Source organism: Anabrus simplex, chromosome 2, assembly GCF_040414725.1.
Source record: "Anabrus simplex isolate iqAnaSimp1 chromosome 2, ASM4041472v1, whole genome shotgun sequence".
NCBI classification, from domain to species: Eukaryota; Metazoa; Arthropoda; class Insecta; order Orthoptera; family Tettigoniidae; genus Anabrus; species Anabrus simplex.
In genome coordinates, this window is record NC_090266.1 from 374,635,833 (window position 1) to 374,654,443 (window position 18,611).

General features: G+C 39.7%; 1 protein-coding gene across 1 annotated transcript in view; it reads left to right on the forward strand.

The window, feature by feature from the left end:
* LOC136864147 (pleckstrin homology domain-containing family D member 1) overlaps positions 1–18,611 on the forward strand; it is a 315,900-nt gene that overhangs the window by 288,773 nt on the left and 8,516 nt on the right. Inside the window, exons 10-11 of the mRNA XM_067140786.2 lie at positions 7,300–7,449; positions 15,298–15,420. Coding sequence (XP_066996887.2) covers positions 7,300–7,449; positions 15,298–15,420 — 273 coding nt within the window. The remainder of the gene's footprint in view (positions 1–7,299; positions 7,450–15,297; positions 15,421–18,611) is intronic.

The window sequence follows — 18,611 nt, forward strand, 5'->3', positions numbered from 1 at the left end:
TTGTAACCAACAATCTTGACATACTGCTGACTGAATACTTCTGCCTTTTGAAGATCTTCACATACACACTCCCCTTGTTTATTAATTATTCCTGGAATGTCCTTCTTTGAACCTGTTTCTGTCTTAAAATACCTATACATACCCTTCCATTTTTAACTAAAATTTGTATGGCCGCCAATTACGCTTGCCATCATGTTATCCTTAGCTGCCTTCTTTGCTAGATTCAATTTTCTAGTAAGTTCCTTCAAATTCTCCTTACTTCCACAGCCATTTCTAACTCTCTTTCTTTCCAGTCTGCACCTCCTTCTTAGTCTCTTTATTTCTCTATTATAATAAGGTGGGTCTTTGCTATTCCTTACCTCCCTTAAAGGTACAAATGTGTTTTCGCATTCCTCAACAATTTCATTAAAGCCATCCCAGAGTTTGTTTATATTTTTATTTACCGTTGAAAGTGCCTCATGGCTGCTTTATCAGCCATATGGTACTGCCTAATAGCCCTACTTTTAAGACCTTCCTTTCTATAACATTTATTTTTAACTATGACAAAAACAGCTTCATGATCACTAATACCATCTATTACTTCAGTTTCTCTATAGAGCTCATCCGGTTTTATCAGCACTATATCCAGGATATTTTTCCCTCTGGTTGGTTCCATCACTTTCTGAATCAGCTGTCCTTCCCATATTAACTTATTTGCCATTTGTTGGTCATGCTTCCTGTCGTTCGAATTTCCTTCCCAATTGACATCTGGTAAATTCAGATCTCCCGCTACAATCACAATTCTTTCCTTGTTGTTTCCTACATAGCTGATTATCTTATCAAATAATTCTGAATCCGTGTCAGTGCTACCCTTTCCCGATCTGTACACTCCAAATATATCAAGTTGCCTATTTTCTTTAGAAATGAGCCTTACACCTAGAATTCCGTGTGTCTCATCTTTAACTTTTTCGTAGCTTACAAATTCTTCTTTCACCAGAATGAATACTCCCCCTCCCACCATTCCTATCCTATCTCTATGATACACACTCCAGTGCCGTGGGAAAATTTCTGCATCCATAATATCATTTCTCGGCCATGATTCAACTCCTATTACAATATCTGGTAAATATATATCTATTAAATTACTCAATTCTATTCCTGTACAATACTTCGACAGTTCAACACTAACAATTTTATGTCATCCCTTCTTGATTTCCAGTTCCCTGTTCCCTTATCACCGCTCCCTAGGCCACCCCGTTTCCCTGAATGTACCTTCCTATTACCTTCCAGACAAATTTCCTAACTTATACGTACCACTGCGGTTTATGTGAAGACTCTCTGAGCGCAGATCCCTATCTCCTACCCACCCATTAGGATCTAGAAATTTCACTCCCAGTTTCCCACATACCCACTCTATAGTCTCATTTAAATCCCCAATCACCCTCCAGTCAGTAGCCTGCCTACACAGTATTCCACTAATAACAATCTCCGCTTTCTTAACTTCACCCGTACTGCATTTACCAGATCCCACACATCTCCAACTATGTTGGTACTTATATCAGCTTGCCTTACGTTGTTGGTACCAACGTGAAACACTACCACCTTCTCCTTCCCCTCCTTCCTCTCATCTACTTTCCTCAACATCTGCCTCAACCTAATTCCTGGATAAGATTCTACCCTGGTTCCCTTTCCTAATTAAGGTACAGCCCCAGCATTTGCCTGGCGTGAAAATGGGAAATCACAGAAATCCATCTAGATGGCTGCCAACAAAGGAGTTCCAACCCAGTATCTCCCGAATGATAGCTGTAAATTGTAAAATGTAGGAGAGGTGGTAGTAGTGATTATAGTTTTAAGAGGAATCTGTTATGAGCAGTGATGGGAAAAGTAAAATAAAAGTAATTGGGCTCAATTACAGTTACCTGAGAGAAAATGTACTCAATTACAATATGAAGTGTCCACTGCAAAAATTATGGATGTAACTTTTTCATTGAAAATGAGCTGAGGATGTCATTATATTCTTTATATAGCATAGAATATGTGGTTAAAAGGTGAATTTAAAATCACGGATAGTCCATGAGATATGAGGAAAAGAAAATTCGGTATACACTGCAAGAATGCTGGATGTCATTAGTATACAATGCAAGAATGATGGTAGTCATTTTGTTTCCATGATTCATTGTGTCTTTTCCAGTGTTGTTATTGATAATGAAGTCAGTTGGTTTGTGACGCATTCTTCCGCATAGTAGACATTTCCTGTGTTTTGCTTATTATTTTGTTAAGTGCAAAATATAATTTTACTATGAGTGATAATCCTGAAACTGATTCTGACGTGGTGTATGAGAAAAAGAGTGAAAATAACACAAAGAAGAGGTTAAAGCATGGCAGAATGACTGATGTTATGTAGAAGATGTAGATGAATCTGGGCCTGACTGTGAATGTAGAAGACTTGAGTGCTTTAAAACCGTATCTGAAATGGAAAGAAAACGTATAAATAAAGAGTTTAATGAAATGGCGTCCTATGATGAACAAAATGCCTATCTTTTTGGACTAATAATATTTCAGCCAATTAAGAATCGCAGGCCCAGGAAAGACGAAAATGATGCAAATTTTCATGATTTTTCGTATTATTACAAGGTAAGAGCAGCTCCTGTAAATAGTGATACTTCTGCTGTTGTTGATGTTCCCGTCTGTGCAAAGGCATTTATTGCAATACATGGTATAACTGGTAGGAGATTACAAACTTTGCAGCAGTCATTCAAATGTCATGGTCAGGCACCAAAGGATAAGCATGGTAAATATATACACGAACACAATAAGAAATCTGCACAAGTTGTACAAGCTGTAGAAGATCGTATAGCATCTTTCAAGGGACGGCCTAGTCACTATAGCAAGGATGAAACTAACAAAATTTACCTTCCAGAAAATTTGAACATATGATGTATGAAATGTACAAAGACAAAAATTTACCTGAAGTATCTTACGAATTTTATAAGAAGATATTTAACGAGAAATTTAATATATCATTTGGATACCCTCGTAGTGATACTTGTGGCATTTGCGACAAGTATCTGGCTGATAAAAAGGCAATAGAAGAAAGGTTATTGATGAGTTCTTTGAAACCTGATGAAAAGGCTGACTTGGAATCACAACTAAGAAAGCTTGAAATAGATCAGAATGTTCACAAACTAACAGCTGACACATTCTATGCAAGGAAAAGAGATGCGAGAAAATCAAACATGAAAAATGAAGATTATGAATCAATCACGATGGATTTTCAGAAAAACTTACACATGCCAAATATCTCTACTAATGATGTTTATTACAGGAGACAGCTGTCATTGTATTCCTTCAACATCCATGTTTTATCAACATCTGAATTGTTTTTCCTACTGCTACCCTGAGACTGTAGGAGGGAAGGGTTCTGATGAGGTTGTGTCAATGCTCCATAACTTCATTTTTACAAAACTTGATACTAAGGTTAAACACCTGTAAATTTTTTATGACTCATGCGGGGGGGGGGGGGCAGAATAAGAACTACACAGTGTTCAGGTTTTTACATTATGTAGTATCAGTTGCAAAACGACTGGAAACAATCAAAGTCACTTTCCCACTATGTGGACATTCTTACCTCGAATGTGATCATAATATGGCCCTAATAAACACAAAATCATACGCAGAATTGCCAGAAGACTGGATTCACGTGTTTCTATCTGACCGAGTGAAACCATTGCCTTTTCAAGTTGTCGATGTAGGCCTGCGAAACTGGACTTCTTTCTTGCAGCTTATGTTCAAAAAGAAATGTCCCTTTCCCTCAAGACCTATCCGGCAGATACTGTTTGAAGCAGGTCACACTTGCCTAGTACGGCGCGGATCTACCTTCAACGGTGCCTGGGAATCAAGTGTTGTAAGGTCTGTCCATCCCACAAGGAGCCAAGAAGCTGCAGCAGGCGAATTTCTCCTTCCAGGTCTCCTTTATAAAGAACAGTGACCAATTTCTCAGGAGAAATACAGAGACCTGTCACATTTAGCTCAATTCTGTGGTCCAAAAGGCAGAGATTTCTTCATCTCACTCCCATATAACTGAGTTCAAAAAGACTTTATACCATCTGATTTTTTTATCATCATTTTCCAAGAATAGAACATGGCCTTATAAAAGCTAATTCATTTATTGTAAACTTGACAACCAATTTAACATCATTAAATTACTTAGGTACTTCTTCAATGAGATGTGACATTCAGCGTTTTTGTGCTTTTCATTGTGCACTTAATCTAAAAATATCACTCTAGGTAAGGTTCATTTTTACTGCATTCATTGTGTACCCTGTTTACATACCCAGTATTAGTTTATGAATGAGATGGGTTAAATAGTTAACCATTAAAATACCTATGATCGGAATTATGAGTCTTTGCTTTTATATTTTCATTTTCTGGGAAATTGCATCCAAATGACATCCATCATTTTTGCAGTGGACTCTTCAATTATTAATTACTTTTTCCAAAAGTAATCAGTAAAATTATAATTACTTTACAGAACGCAAGTCTGTTGGGAATCACTGACATTTTTTTCACATGGGGTTGGAATGATACCAAAGTTTGCAAGGAAAAATGCATTACACCATTTTGTTTTATTTAGCATAGAGAAAATAAGTGGCTATCATATCTAGGTGAGACTAAAGTTCAAAATTATTGGTCCCAAGCAAAATTTGTGTCACTTTTGTAATACCTTTTCAGTACAATATATCAAGTAAATAATATTACATCAGTCTTGGGACTGGTTTCAGCCACTTAGTGGCCATCTTCAGCCAAATAAATTAAAACTAAAATTAAAACATATGTATATCACACAAAGACAATGTTGCAAGAATAATTATAAAAAATACATAAACAAAAATTATGGTTATGTTCTTCTTGTCTATTTATTTCTTATAATTGCACTTCAGTATGGAACTAAAATAAAATTTATAGCTTATTATGTCACTTTCGTGTTCGTATTTTGTTTTTTGAGGATAACTAATTCAGAATATGTATTCAAATAGGGGAATGCCTTAACCCCTTCACCATCACATGTTTATTCCCGCTCCATTGTCGACCACATAAACCCTGTGGGTAGGGATGGTAGAATAACAACTATGGTAACTAGAGGTAAGTAAAAGGGAGACCAAGGACTCTGAACTTGGGAGTGTGGGTTGGTGACCACGGTTCCACTAGATGAGTCTTTCATTGCTTCCACTCGGTCACCTGTCGTTCTTTCCCAATCCTGGTGATGTTAGGTTTTTGAGATGTAGGGAGTCTTTTGCTTTCACGCTCTTCATGGCCCTTCCCTTTCCTTAGTCGACATCGTCACTTTTTGAAGTGTTGGACCTCCTCCGTGTTCCTTCTAATTTGCGTTACTAGAGGACGGTTGCCCAGTTGTACTTCCTCTTTAAACAATAATCATCAACCAAGTGAGTTGGCTGTGCCGTTAGGGATGCGCAGCTGTGAGCTTGCATTCAGGAGATGGTGGGTTCGAATCCCACTGTCGGCAGCCTTGTTGATAGATTTCCGTGGTTTCCCATTTTACACCAGGCAAATGCTGGGGCCACAGCCGCTTCCTTCCAACTTCTGCTACCGTCTCAGCCGGTAACTATGACAGCCTGCCAGTAAATGAATGAGTGCACAACGTATCCTGGGGCAACACCTTGCGAGTACTGGGGCGCCAGAGTTGCTAAGCTCTCAACGTGATGTATATCAGTTACTGGAACATAATGATTACAATTTTATTTCAAGGTGTAAATAATGAGTAAAAACTATATTTTGTTAAAAGTAATGATTACAAATAAAAATTACTAAAAGTAATCTTTACATGTAATTAAATTACTTTTACTCAGTTACTTCCCAACTCTGGTTATGAAGGATAACAACATGCAAAACAACAAACACCAGGAGAGATTAGTGTGGGCAAGCTTGAAAACCTAAAGAAGGTAAACAACTCCACATTTCCATTGATGGATTCTTCTTTTGTTCTTCCAGAACTACTACTCAGCCCCACCAAGCCTGTGCAAATGTACATACTTCCCAGCTTCTTTACGGAGATAGGCATTCACATTCATTGAGGAGGCCATTATGGAAAATTCTTCTTTCATGATGTGGAAAGTCGAGAACTAGGACAAAGCTGAATACTGAAAGAAAAAGAGAGGCAGAAAGAAAGGAGTTTAATACAAGTGATAAAAGACTGGGAACATAGGAGGTAGAAAAAGTATCCACTAAGTTTTGTTAATGTTAGCTTCACTGGACACAAGAATTGTTGAAAGTTACTCCTGTGAACTAGATATTTGGCAATGTGGGAATTGTCAATTTCTTTTATTATTTTCTTTGTAAGTAGTATTAGTAAATAAGATGTTAACTGCAGATGTTTATTTCTTTTATTGCTCACAGTTGGATTTGTTTTATATTAAAATATTTTCTGTCAATAGGATGTTTCAGTAATGGGGTTAAATAATATTCATATTTCAAGATTTAAAAGGATTTCATGATGAGTTTTATCTTCCCAATGAAGCTAAATTGAATCTCTAAGGTTGAACATAAGGAAGTCTGAAAGAAATGTTTTTTAGTTTCACACCATGAAAATAGACATTCTCTAAACCCGGCCTCCAAGTAGCTGGATTACAGGAGCACGCCATGACTCCCATCCATTAATAAATAAGATGTTCACTGCAGATGTTTATTTCTTTTGTCGTCCACAGTTGGATTTGATCTATATTCAAGTATTTTCTGTCAATAGGATATTTCAGTAATGGGGTTAAATAATATTCATATTTCAAGATTTAAAAAGGATTTCATGATGAGTTTTATCTTCCCAATGAAGCTAAATTGAATCTCTAAGGTTGAACATAAGGAAGTCTGAAAGAAATGTTTTTTAGTTTCACACCATGAAAATAGACATTCTCTAAACCCGGCCTCCAAGTAGCTGGATTACAGGAGCACGCCATGACTCCCATCCATTAATAAATAAGATGTTCACTGCAGATGTTTATTTCTTTTGTCGTCCACAGTTGGATTTGATCTATATTCAAGTATTTTCTGTCAATAGGATATTTCAGTAATGGGGTTAAAATTATATTCATATTTCAAGATTTAAAAATGTTTTCATAATGACTTGTATCTTCCTAATGAAGCTAAATTGAATCTCTAAGGTTGAACATAAGGAAGTCTGAAAGAAATGTTTTATAATTTCACACTAAGAAAATAGACATTTGTAATTTTTTTTAAAATTCTTTCTTCCATCATTCCAATAATGGATACAAAATTTTAATGGCATTTTATTATTTTAATATTTTACAGAATTTTTTGAGCAGATTGCCGAAGAAGCTAAGATAGATGCTAACATGCCTGTCATAATGAAAAATGCTGTGTATGCTCGTAAGACTCTGGCGAAGAAGGCAAGATCTCAACTTCTGGAGCAGAGTCGCCAGGAAAAAGCCAAAACACTCGGTAAGAATTATTATTGACTCATAAATATATACCTACATACATACATGAATTGCATAAAATTACATTAGATTACATTAGTAGAAGAAAAATTATTTTTGAGAAAAGAAGGTACAAAAATGGAAGAGAGGTCAGTGGAGAAAGATATCCTTCTCTTTCCATCCTCCATGAAATAATAGTTTGATGCCTTTCAGTGTTCATTCTGTATGCCTCTGTGATTTTACAAAACTCCAGCCTTATTTAAAACTCTTAGCCTTATTTAGTTGTATATCTTTTATCTTTAAATCATAAGAAACTGAGTCTGATAATCATCGCCTTGGTCTCCCTCCACTTCTCTTACCCTTCATGACAGAGTCCATCATTCCACCTAGGTAACCTATCCTCCTCCATTTGCATCACATACTGCTTCATAGAGTTAATTCCTAACTTATCCTTTATATTCTCATTCTGAGTACCCTCCTGCTATGTTCCCACATGTTCATACCAGTGATCATTCTTGCTACTTTTATGTCTGTCACTTCTAATTTATGAATAAAATTACATTAGATTTCATTAGTGAAGAAAATAATTATTTTTGGGAAAAGTTGGTACAAAAATGGAAGAGAGGTCAGTAGAGAAAGATATCCTTCTCTTTCTGTCCTTCATGAAATAATAGTTTGATGAAATGCGGTAAGTAATGTGTTGGGAACAAAATATAAGTAGTGGGACAATCCCATGGGATTACACATAATATACTGTATGTTGAGTGCTCAGCCCGGAGGCCTCAACAGCTACACCATCAGCTGTCATAGGTGGCCCAGGCATCACGAAGAGGTGTACTAGGGAAATGGGGAGTGAGGTAGTTTCCCATTGCTTTCCTCACTGAGCCAGAAATTTCTATTACATCTCAGTCTGCCAAGCCCACTGAAATGCCCGTACCAACCGACCCTATGAGTGACATTTTCACACCATACATAACAGGGACTGACTGCATAAGGAATGGCATTACTAGCATCACTCATACCTCAGTCACTTTCATGTTGTCAAAGCCAAGAACGAGACTGAGACTAGATAATGAAAGAAACAAATTTGTTCCAGCACACACCAGAAGACATAGTGCAATGTGAACACTAGGTCTTGCCATCAAAGTCACTGAGTGACCAAAAGTAATGGGAAGACCCTGAACGTGATGTTAATAACTAGTTGCTCCTCCATGAGCCCTCAAAACAGCAGCAGTATGGCAAGGCATCGAATTTACAAGGTGTTGAAATTATTCTGGAGGGATCTGGACCCACGCATCTTGCACTGCTACTCACAATTGGTCACGTGTAGAGCGTGCAGGGTTCATGGAGCGTACATCAGCATCGACGGCATCCCATAAATGCTCAATTGGATTAAGCTCAGGGGATCTGGAGCGCCAATCCATGGTTGCAACTTCACTGGAGTGCTCCTCCAACCACCTGCGTGCCACCACAGAGCGGTGACATGGCGCGTTGTCCTGTTGAAACATGGCATCTCCATCAGGGTACTCTAAGGCCAGAAAGGGATGCACATGGTCTGAAGGAATGTCCACATAGCGTGCACCTGTTAGTGCTCCCTGCCGCCAGATAGTGGGGCCTAATTGCTACCATGAGAATGCCGCCCAGACCAGAACCGAGCCTGGACACAACCTTTGTTGACATGCAGGATCCATAGCTTCATGGGACATACGCCACACTCTTGTGCGCTCATCAGCTCGATACAACTGGAACCAGGATTCATTGGACCATACCACTCGCTGCCACTGTTCCACGGTCCATTGCCGATGTTCGAGGGCCCATGCATGTCGTTGAGCTCTGTGTCAACTTGTCAACAAGGAACACCAGTTGGTCGTCGACTAGTGAAGCCTATGCGGTGCAGTTGCCTCCTTACAGTCCTGGTAGAAATGGGTTCCTGACTCCCAACATTCAACTGGGCGGTGATCTGACTCGCAGTAGCCCGATGAGCGCCCAGTATGGTTTTGCGGAGGCGACGTGATGTCCGTTCGTTAAACACCTATGGTCTTCCCATGCAGCGGTTTTAGGGGGGTATTAGCATTCTCTTTGCAATATTGAAGATCCACCCTCGACATTGCTGACCTCAGAAACCAGAATTCACATGTAATCTCCACAATGCTATGACCCATACGCCTATGATCATCCTACGTTCAAAGCCAGTTAACTCGTGACGTGTTGCCATCTTCACAACACTGGTGTCAGTGACAGACTGACCAGCTACGCCGCAGCTAGCTGCAATGCTCTGGGGTCATACACGGCACATTTTCTAATACGAAACCCCTTCCCGTTAATTTTGGCCACTCAGTGTATGATGTACTGAGTTAAAAAATAAATAATTTTTTGTGGTTATTGTTAGCTCATTTCAGCTCTTTTAAGACAGAACCTCCAGTGAGGGTGGGCAGGAAACTGCATATTAACATAGTGGAGGATAGTGTTGTGCGTGGTATGAGAGTTACAAGAATTACGGGGTTCATGAACGGCCAGTCCCTGTACCAAAGAAATTAACTGTTCATAATTAAAATCCCATGACCTAGCTGAGAATCACACTTGGATTAGAAATTGTTAGGTTTAGTCTGTAAAGTTATATATGTACCCATTACCACACCATTAAGGAGCCATCACATGGACACACAAGTGGGTACGAGCACAGGCACAGGACATGACAGTATAATGAAAACATCAAAATGTTGTACCACACCAAGCATTTATCATAGGGTAACAAACGCATGCAGGATGCACTTAGTATGGGTTTGACTACATGCAGCATGAGACAGGCAGCGATATGTTTGGGCATGAAGGCATGCAGACGTCAGATGTTCTCCTGAGGAAGATCCTGCCACAGCAGGTGCAATGGATAGTATACCGGGAGGTCCACCAGCCTTGTGCCTTCCAGTTTTATGCTTCCCTTCACATTTACATTCTGAAAGACATCGGTCCCTCTCCCTAAACTGGGGTAATATAATGAGATGTGTGTTTATGGGCTAGAAGACAGCAGGAATCATGAGAGCCACTATTAATTCATTATGGGTACCTCGAATGAACCCGTAAAACAAGTACAGGTACACAGATCACGTACTTTAAAACAGGAGGTGGACGCACAGACTGGGAGCACGGTACTGTATATGCTGGGAAGTGGGTGCCCTAGGTCAAGTGTCGCAGTAGCTCACATGGCTAGCACCCGGTAGCATGTGTGATAGTTGACAGTGCTCAAGGGTTAGAAGTTTCAAGTCCCATGCAAGTATTTTTTCTAAGCCAGTTGCCTGGGATGCAGCAAGGTTGTATACTTCCACGTCATTTAACGCAGCACCTGCTCGAACTGACGACCTCCATGGTCGATACAGAGCTGCGCGTGATGTTGTAAGGACCATCTGGCCCGTTGCAACATCTCTGGGGAAACAGATCGGCATGCCTCGGTGATGAGCTGTCTAAGGTGACGAGGACTGGTGGGCTCCTGTGCATGCACCAGTTGTTTTACATGGCCCCACAGAATAAAATCCAGGGGCATAAGATCGAGTGATCTGGAGGGCCAGGGGACAGGTCCTCCCCTTCCTATCCATTTATCGGGATACGTCGCATGGAGATGTTTCTGGACAACCACTGCCACGTGTGGGGGAGCTCCGTCTCGTTCAAACCACATCCTGCAGAGGTCAAGGAGTGGCACAGGTCCCAAAAATGGTGGTAGTTCATCTTGGAGAAATCGCAGATAGCGTTAGCTGGTCAGATGGCCCTCAATCAAAGAAATGGGGACTAATGACGTGATCACCCATGTTTCCATCCCATACACTCACGACCTACTGTTCCTGAAAAGTTGTCTGTCGCACCCAATGGGGATTATCCACACTCCAAAATGCATATTATGGCGATTAACGGTTCCATTGTTGTGGAATCTTTCTTCGTCCGTAAGTGAGTCGCTAGAAAAGCAGGATCAGTGTCCACATGCTGTAGTATCCACTGACAGAACGCCACCTGGGCATCGAAATCATGACCATGGAGCTCCTGGTGTAAGTGCAGATGGTACGGGTGAAACCGGTGGGTATGCAATATCCGCATAACAGACGCTCGCCTGATGTTCGTCTCCTGTGCAATGGCCCATGTGCTAGTTTGATGGTTACGCTGGATAGCATCAAACACGATCTCTTCTTTGTCAGCAAATATCACGGGATAATCTCGAACAGGCCGTGTCCTTCCCAGGGATGCAGTATCCTGCAGGTGTCTTTCCACACTCCGAAATGTCATGCCCGTCGGTTGTCGTCTGTTTGGATAGCGTTCTTGGTATAGGCGTTGTGCCTGGTATGCATTCTGTCTAGCTTCTCCATAGATAAGTAACATATCCACATACTCGTAGCTGGAATACATCTCGAGGCAGTGAATAAACTTTATGTTGTGAATTGCTTCGAAGGAAGGGAGTTCACGCAGCTACATACTTACCTGCCATCGCATGTTGTTATCGATCCAATGGGGCATACTTTGCCCTACCTGTGGTCTACCAAGCTTGGAACATGTATGGCGTAGCTAACTGGCCACAGACCATCATCTCCTCATCCTCGTCCAACCCATCACCATAACCAATGCAACAATACATATGGTCTTTTACAGGGTCAAATCAACAAACCAGTCCTTGGAAGCTATCAAGTATGCAATCTTACCACATCCCAGGCAACTTGCTGTTAAAAGAAATTCTTATGTGGGATTCAAACCTCCTACCTCAAGCACTGTCCATTATCACGTATCTCCCCGCCCACTTCGCAGCCTATACAGTACCGTTCTCCCAGTCTGTGCATCCACCTCCTGTTTTAAAGTACGTGTTCTGCGTATCTGTACTCGTTTTACGGGTTCATTGGACGTACCCATAATTAATTAATAGTGGCACTTATAAGAAATAAATTGACGAGGGCTCCACGTTTTCAATACAATATATCAAGTACATGATATTATATCAGTCTTGGTACTAGTTTCAGCCACTTAGTGGCCATCTTCATCCAAATAAAAATTAAGGAGATTATGTGATAACTCAAACATATGCATACGAGACAAAGACAATGTTGCAGGACTAATTATAACATTAAAATACATATAATAACAAAAAATTATGGTTATGATCTTCTTGTCATAATATGATGTCTTTAAGTTGACTTAGGACCTCAGGCAAAGAAGTAAATCTGGAAATGAAAAGGTGGACCCTCTTGTCAATTTATTTCTTATAATTGCACTTCAGTACAAAACAAAAATGAAATTTATAGCTTATAATAGTGGCGCTCATGATTCCTGCTGTTGTCGAGCCCGTAAACACACATCTCGTTATATTACCCCGGTTTAGGGAGAGGGGCCGATGTCTTTCAGAATTATAGTAAATGTGAAGGGATGCATAAAACTGAATTGCAAGGGGCTGGTGGACCACTCAGTATATCTGCCATCCATCTGCTGAAGTTGCCATCCAATCTGGTTACAAATTTTCTCATTCTGGAGATGTAACAAAAACTTTTCCGTCTGTCAAACACACAACAATTACAGTATAAATTGAAACACTATAAACATACCTGTAAAAATACGCACTATTATACAAAGAATGATATTTTTCATTCTACAAGTCGTACGTTCCTCGTCGCCAGATGTTTCATTCCAGGCTTGTGTCTATATCGTACACCTGTCAATGTCATATGTTACGTACACATGTTATACGAACCGCTTAGACTGATTCTGTGGTTTGGTCAGCGTCCGCTTCGAACGCTTGCGTTGTGCCACATCCTGGGAGCCATCTGGTGGCGAATGAACGTTCCATTTTCACTTCTGTTATAATGTCTAAATTTTAAAGAGTCATTGTTTAAGAAGCCTTTCTCGTGGACAGTCGAGATTTCTTCTGAGGACGCAAAGCACAGTTCTCTGCGAAACGTAAAGAATTTCACCTTATTTTCTTGACATGGCATAAGCCCAAAAGCCTATACAGTATCAGTTATATTTATGTTTCGTAGATCTAGAGAAAGCATATGACAGAGTAACGAGGGAAAAGATTTTTGCCATACTGGATGACTATGGGATTAAGGGTAGATTATTAAAATCAATCAGAGGCATTTATGTTGACAATAGGGCTGCAGTGAGAATTGATGGTAGATTGAGTTCTTGGTTCAGGGTACTTACAGAGGTTAGACAAGGCTGTAATCTTTCACCTTTGTTGTTCATAGTTTACATGGATCATCTGCTGAAATGTATAAATTGGCAGGGAGGGATTCAGTTAGGTGGAAATGTAGTAAACAGTCTGGCCTATACTGACGACTTGGTCTTAATGGCAGATTGTGCTGAAAGCCTGCAGTTTAATATCTTGGAACTTGAAAATTGGTGCAATGAGTGTGGTATGAAAAAAAGGCTTTCAAAGACCAAATTGTTGTTGGTAGGTAAGAAATCCAAGAGAATTGAATTTCAGATTGTGGATACAGGGCTAGAACAGACAGATAATTTCATGTATTTAGGATGTTTATTCTCTCAGGTTGGTATTATAGTAAGTGGGATTGAATCAAGGTTCAGTAAAGCTAATGCAGTAAGCTCGCAGTTGCAATCAGTGGTATTCTGTAAGAAGGAAGTCAGCTCCTGGATGAATCTATCTTTACATCGGTCTATTTTCAGACCAACTTTGCTTTACGGGAGTGAAAGCTGGGTGGACTCAGGATATTTTATTCATAAGTTAGAAGTAACAGACGTGAAAGTAGTGAGAATGATTGCTGGTACAAACAGGTGGGAACAATGACAGGAAAGTACTTCAAAATGAGGAGACAAAGGCTAAGTTAGGAATGAACTCGATGGGTGAAGCTGTACACATAAATCAGCTTCAGTGTTGAGGGTCATGTGAGGCGAACGGAGCAGGATAGTTTACCTAGGAGACTAATGGAATCTGTTGTGGAGGGTAAAAGACGTAGATGGAGACCAAGACTATGGGTGGTTAGGCTCAGTTTCTAACAATTTAAAGATAAAAGATGTAGAACTAAACGTGGCCACAGAACTAGTTACAAATAGAGGATTGTGGCGTCATTTAGTAAATTCACAGAGGTTTGCAGACTGAATGATGAAAGGCATAACGGTCTATAACTGAGATGTACATATGTGCATGTATGTACGTACTTACTTTACTTCATGCTTCCTATGCTGTCATCACCGCTCCCTGGTCCATCCCGTTTCCCTGAATGTATCTCCCTATTTATTTTCTAAAAAAAAACCCCAATCTTACATGTACCATTGCGGTTCAAGTGAAGGCCATCTGAGCATAGATCCCTGTCTCCTACCCATGTGTTAGAATCTACAAGTCTCACTCCCAATTTCCCACATATTCATTCCATAGTCTAATTTAAATCCCCAATCACCCTCCATTCAGTAACCCTCCTACATAGTATCCCACTGATAACAACCTCTGCTCCTTCCGTGCTGCCATAACCAGATCCCCAACATCCCGAACTATGTTAGTACCTATTCCTGCTTGCTTTACGTTATTTGTACCAACATATAAAATTATCACTTTCTCCTTACCTTCTTCTCTCCCTTCTGTTTTCCTTATCTGCCTTCACCTAATTCCTTGATAACACACTACAATGGTTCCCTTTCCTCCACATACTTCCCGCACGTGCCTGACAGTTGAGTCACCCTGACTAGATCCCCTCCACTCCTGATCTCCATTAACTTCCCTGACGCCTGCAGAACTCACTTCCTCCTGGTCCCTTTTCTCTTGTCCCTCAATAACACCCACATTATTGATTGGGAGCTTACTATAAAGTGGACAGAAATATTTACTTCAAGTGTGTGGTTGATGACTGTCGATTAAGTTGTGTATATTACAATATAGAATTTGTTTTAGGGTTTGACATTGAGGAACAGTCCACGGATAATTTACCGCTGAGGAGATCATTGTCTTTTATGATTTCAAAAAGGAGCTTGAAGCCAGCTTTAAATAGATCACTGTCATTACGAGCAAAAAATGGTAAGTAGTTTAATATATTTTTGAAATTACTAGTCAGATGGCATGATAGCTGAGTGACAATATCACTGAACTTTTCTAAGTTCAAATTCCTGCCAATGCATGTGGAATTTAAAAAAATTTACTTTCAGCCTAAAATCAGAGGCCTTGTTTCAATTATCCTTGCTTTCTATGTTCTGAGTTGTCTGTTGTGCCACGCAAAAAGGTATTTTGTTTCTCCAATAAACATGTTGTGTATCTTGTGTACTATTGCCATCACCACCACCACTCTTGCAGATGTTACATTCTTTCCTGTTATTGGTGTCCCATTGATTTTGACTTGGATAACAGTACAAGAGCTTGTATATGCGGCTTCTCATGATATGATCCAGATATTAATTTTCCCTCCTCTTCAGTCAGTCAGTCAGTCAGTCAGTCAGTCGGTCAGTCACCACTAATCTGCATTTATGGCAGTTGCTCAGTTGGCAGATTCCCTGTCTGTTCTTTACCTAGTCCTTTCCTAAATAACTGTAAAGAATTTGGAAATTTATTGAATACTTCCTTTGGTAAATTATTCATTTCCCTAACTCCTCTTGCTATAAACGAATATTTGCCCCAATTTTTCCTCTCGAATTCCAACTTTATCTTCATATTGTGATCTTTCCCACTTTGTAAAACACCACTCAAATTTATTTGTCTACTAACGTCACTCCATGTCATCTCTCCACTGACAGCTGGGAACATACCACTTACAGTTGACATATTTCATTTCAGATAAAATAAAATAAAGTTCTTAAACATACCACTTAGTCAAGAAAGTCTTCTCAGCCCAAATTGTGCAACATTTTTGTAACACTACTCTTTTGTCAGAAATCACTCGGAACAAATCCTCAGGCTGCTTTTATTCAGATTTTTTCTATTTCTCAAATTAAATAACTTGATCCTGGTGAGGGTCCCATACACTGGGACTTTGTGGAGGATAAGATCATCTTAGCAGGTTTTTTGACAGAAGCGACACCATAGATGTTAATTGTTTTAATTTTTTACTTCACCCAAGAGATCAACGGTGATGTTTAGTATGAACTTTTAAAGTGCTTCCTCAACATTAAGAGCAAACATAATGGCTATTAATGCAATTTAGACAAACATTATAAATAAAACTTTCTAGTGTGTGTGTGTGTGTGTGTGTGTTAAAATTTATACGTTTTTAACTATTTGTTTTTTTAGTGTACAGGGTCTCTCTTATAAACCCAGACTTAACACATGGCATTAGTACTGTGCGCTACAGCAGCTGCCTCAGCCCAACTTACGTTGTGCGCAGCTGCCCTGCTCTAAGTGTGTATACAGTCTTATATGTATAAAAGATACTGAAAGTGTTATCCTTCATAATGAGGGACTTTGTAAACACCATTAGGATTTTCTGCACACCAGTACGACCATTACGATGAAATCAGGCCTCATCCGAAAAGAACACAAGCTGTGGGTCGAATAAACTATCATTCAATGATGCAAGATACCACTCAAAATATCTCACTCTTGTGGCTGTATGGTTTGATGTGTAACAGCTTTGTAGCTCTGTGTGCAGAAGAAACCGATAACCCTACTTGTGCTAATTTTGTGAGTGATTTATTCGGTGACCGTTCAAGTTTTGCATCAATGTCATCTAGCTTTATCTCTGTTAAAACTGTTTGTTTGCGTTCATGTTTTTTATTGAGCACTGAGCCAGTAGTTCCAAATTTATTTACAATTACATGAATCTGTGCTCATGAAGGTGGCACTTCACCACGAAAGTGCTGAACAAATGCATCACATAATCGTCGAGCCATCTCGTACTTAAAACAACTTTTATATACGAAAATACGGTGTTGCAATGATAACTGCCTCACCATGTTAACATCTGAGATTCAGACTGGCGACTGATGCCGGGTCAGTCACGTGCATGCTCCTTGCAAGGTCAAGAACTTGGCGCATGCCTCCCATACAGATGCATAGGTCTTGGAAAGTAGAAACGCCGCTGGACAGTCTGGGTTTATAAGAGACACCCTGTAAGTTTAAGTTAATGCATCTTAGAATATGAGGAATTTTGGTTTATAATGTCAAATTTGCTGATGAAGAGAGTGGCCGCCTCTCAGAACATGTGTGAATAATAATTTTGTATACTAACAAGTTTATAATAAATATTGACAGGGCTGACCTAACAACTACCCATGGCACTTTTCCTGCCGGGAATCAAACCCGAGACCCCTTGGACCAAAGGCCAGCATACTAACCATTTAACCATGGACTCGGATTGTTAACAATGATAGAAGCAATAAAGACTGTCAAACATTGTAGTGCCAGTTTCTTGGAATTCCCAAAAGTGTTTCTTTCTGAGCAAAAGTGCTGTTGTTTTGGAATTTCCAAGTATTTGAATGCTGTGTAATAGGGATTCTATTCTTTCATGTGTCAGATTTTCGCTGTGGTTGTTGATAATGATGGTGAAGCCTTCGTCAGCAGGAAGGATGTTGTCATGGTTAGTCTTTTAGATTTTAAGGGTTATAGTCTTGGAAATAAAGAGGTATTGTCTGATAAGGCAGGCCTTCAGGCTGAGCAATGGCCGTTTGTTTGGGTGTGGCCCATCAGGGTTGCGACACCTTTCTGGAGGGCGGAGGGGTGCCTGATAAGTCTTTTAACGCTTGTCAAATAATTTCCGTCTGTTTGCTACTTCTGTTCTAAACATACTCCTACCACATATCTTAGGTCTTGCTGTTGACAGTACACACCGTAACATCAGATACTTTAATTAACCACACGATCAGTAGTAGGCGTAGAATTTTTTTTAATGCCAGCTTTTCCTAAAATAAAAATCCACTCTACACAGTACTGCCATAAGTTCAGTCGGTACTTTCAGTACCTATCACTACTAAATAAAACTACACAAACCCATTATTATACATATATTCTGAAAAAAACACAAAAAAAGCTATGCAATGAACATACTCTTATTCGAAATTATCAACACGTGCAGCAACACGGCGGCAAAGACGTTGAGGCCACTCATCAATAGCTGCACTAATTATGTCCAGTGGAATTTTTTTGACAGCTAACGTGATGGACTATTTTAACATCCCAATATTGTTGTGCCATTTTTGACATGCTGTTACCTCAAGTTTCTGCTGCAGAGAATAATCCAATGGATTGAGGTCCAGACATCCACTAGGCCAGTCAGCAGCAGG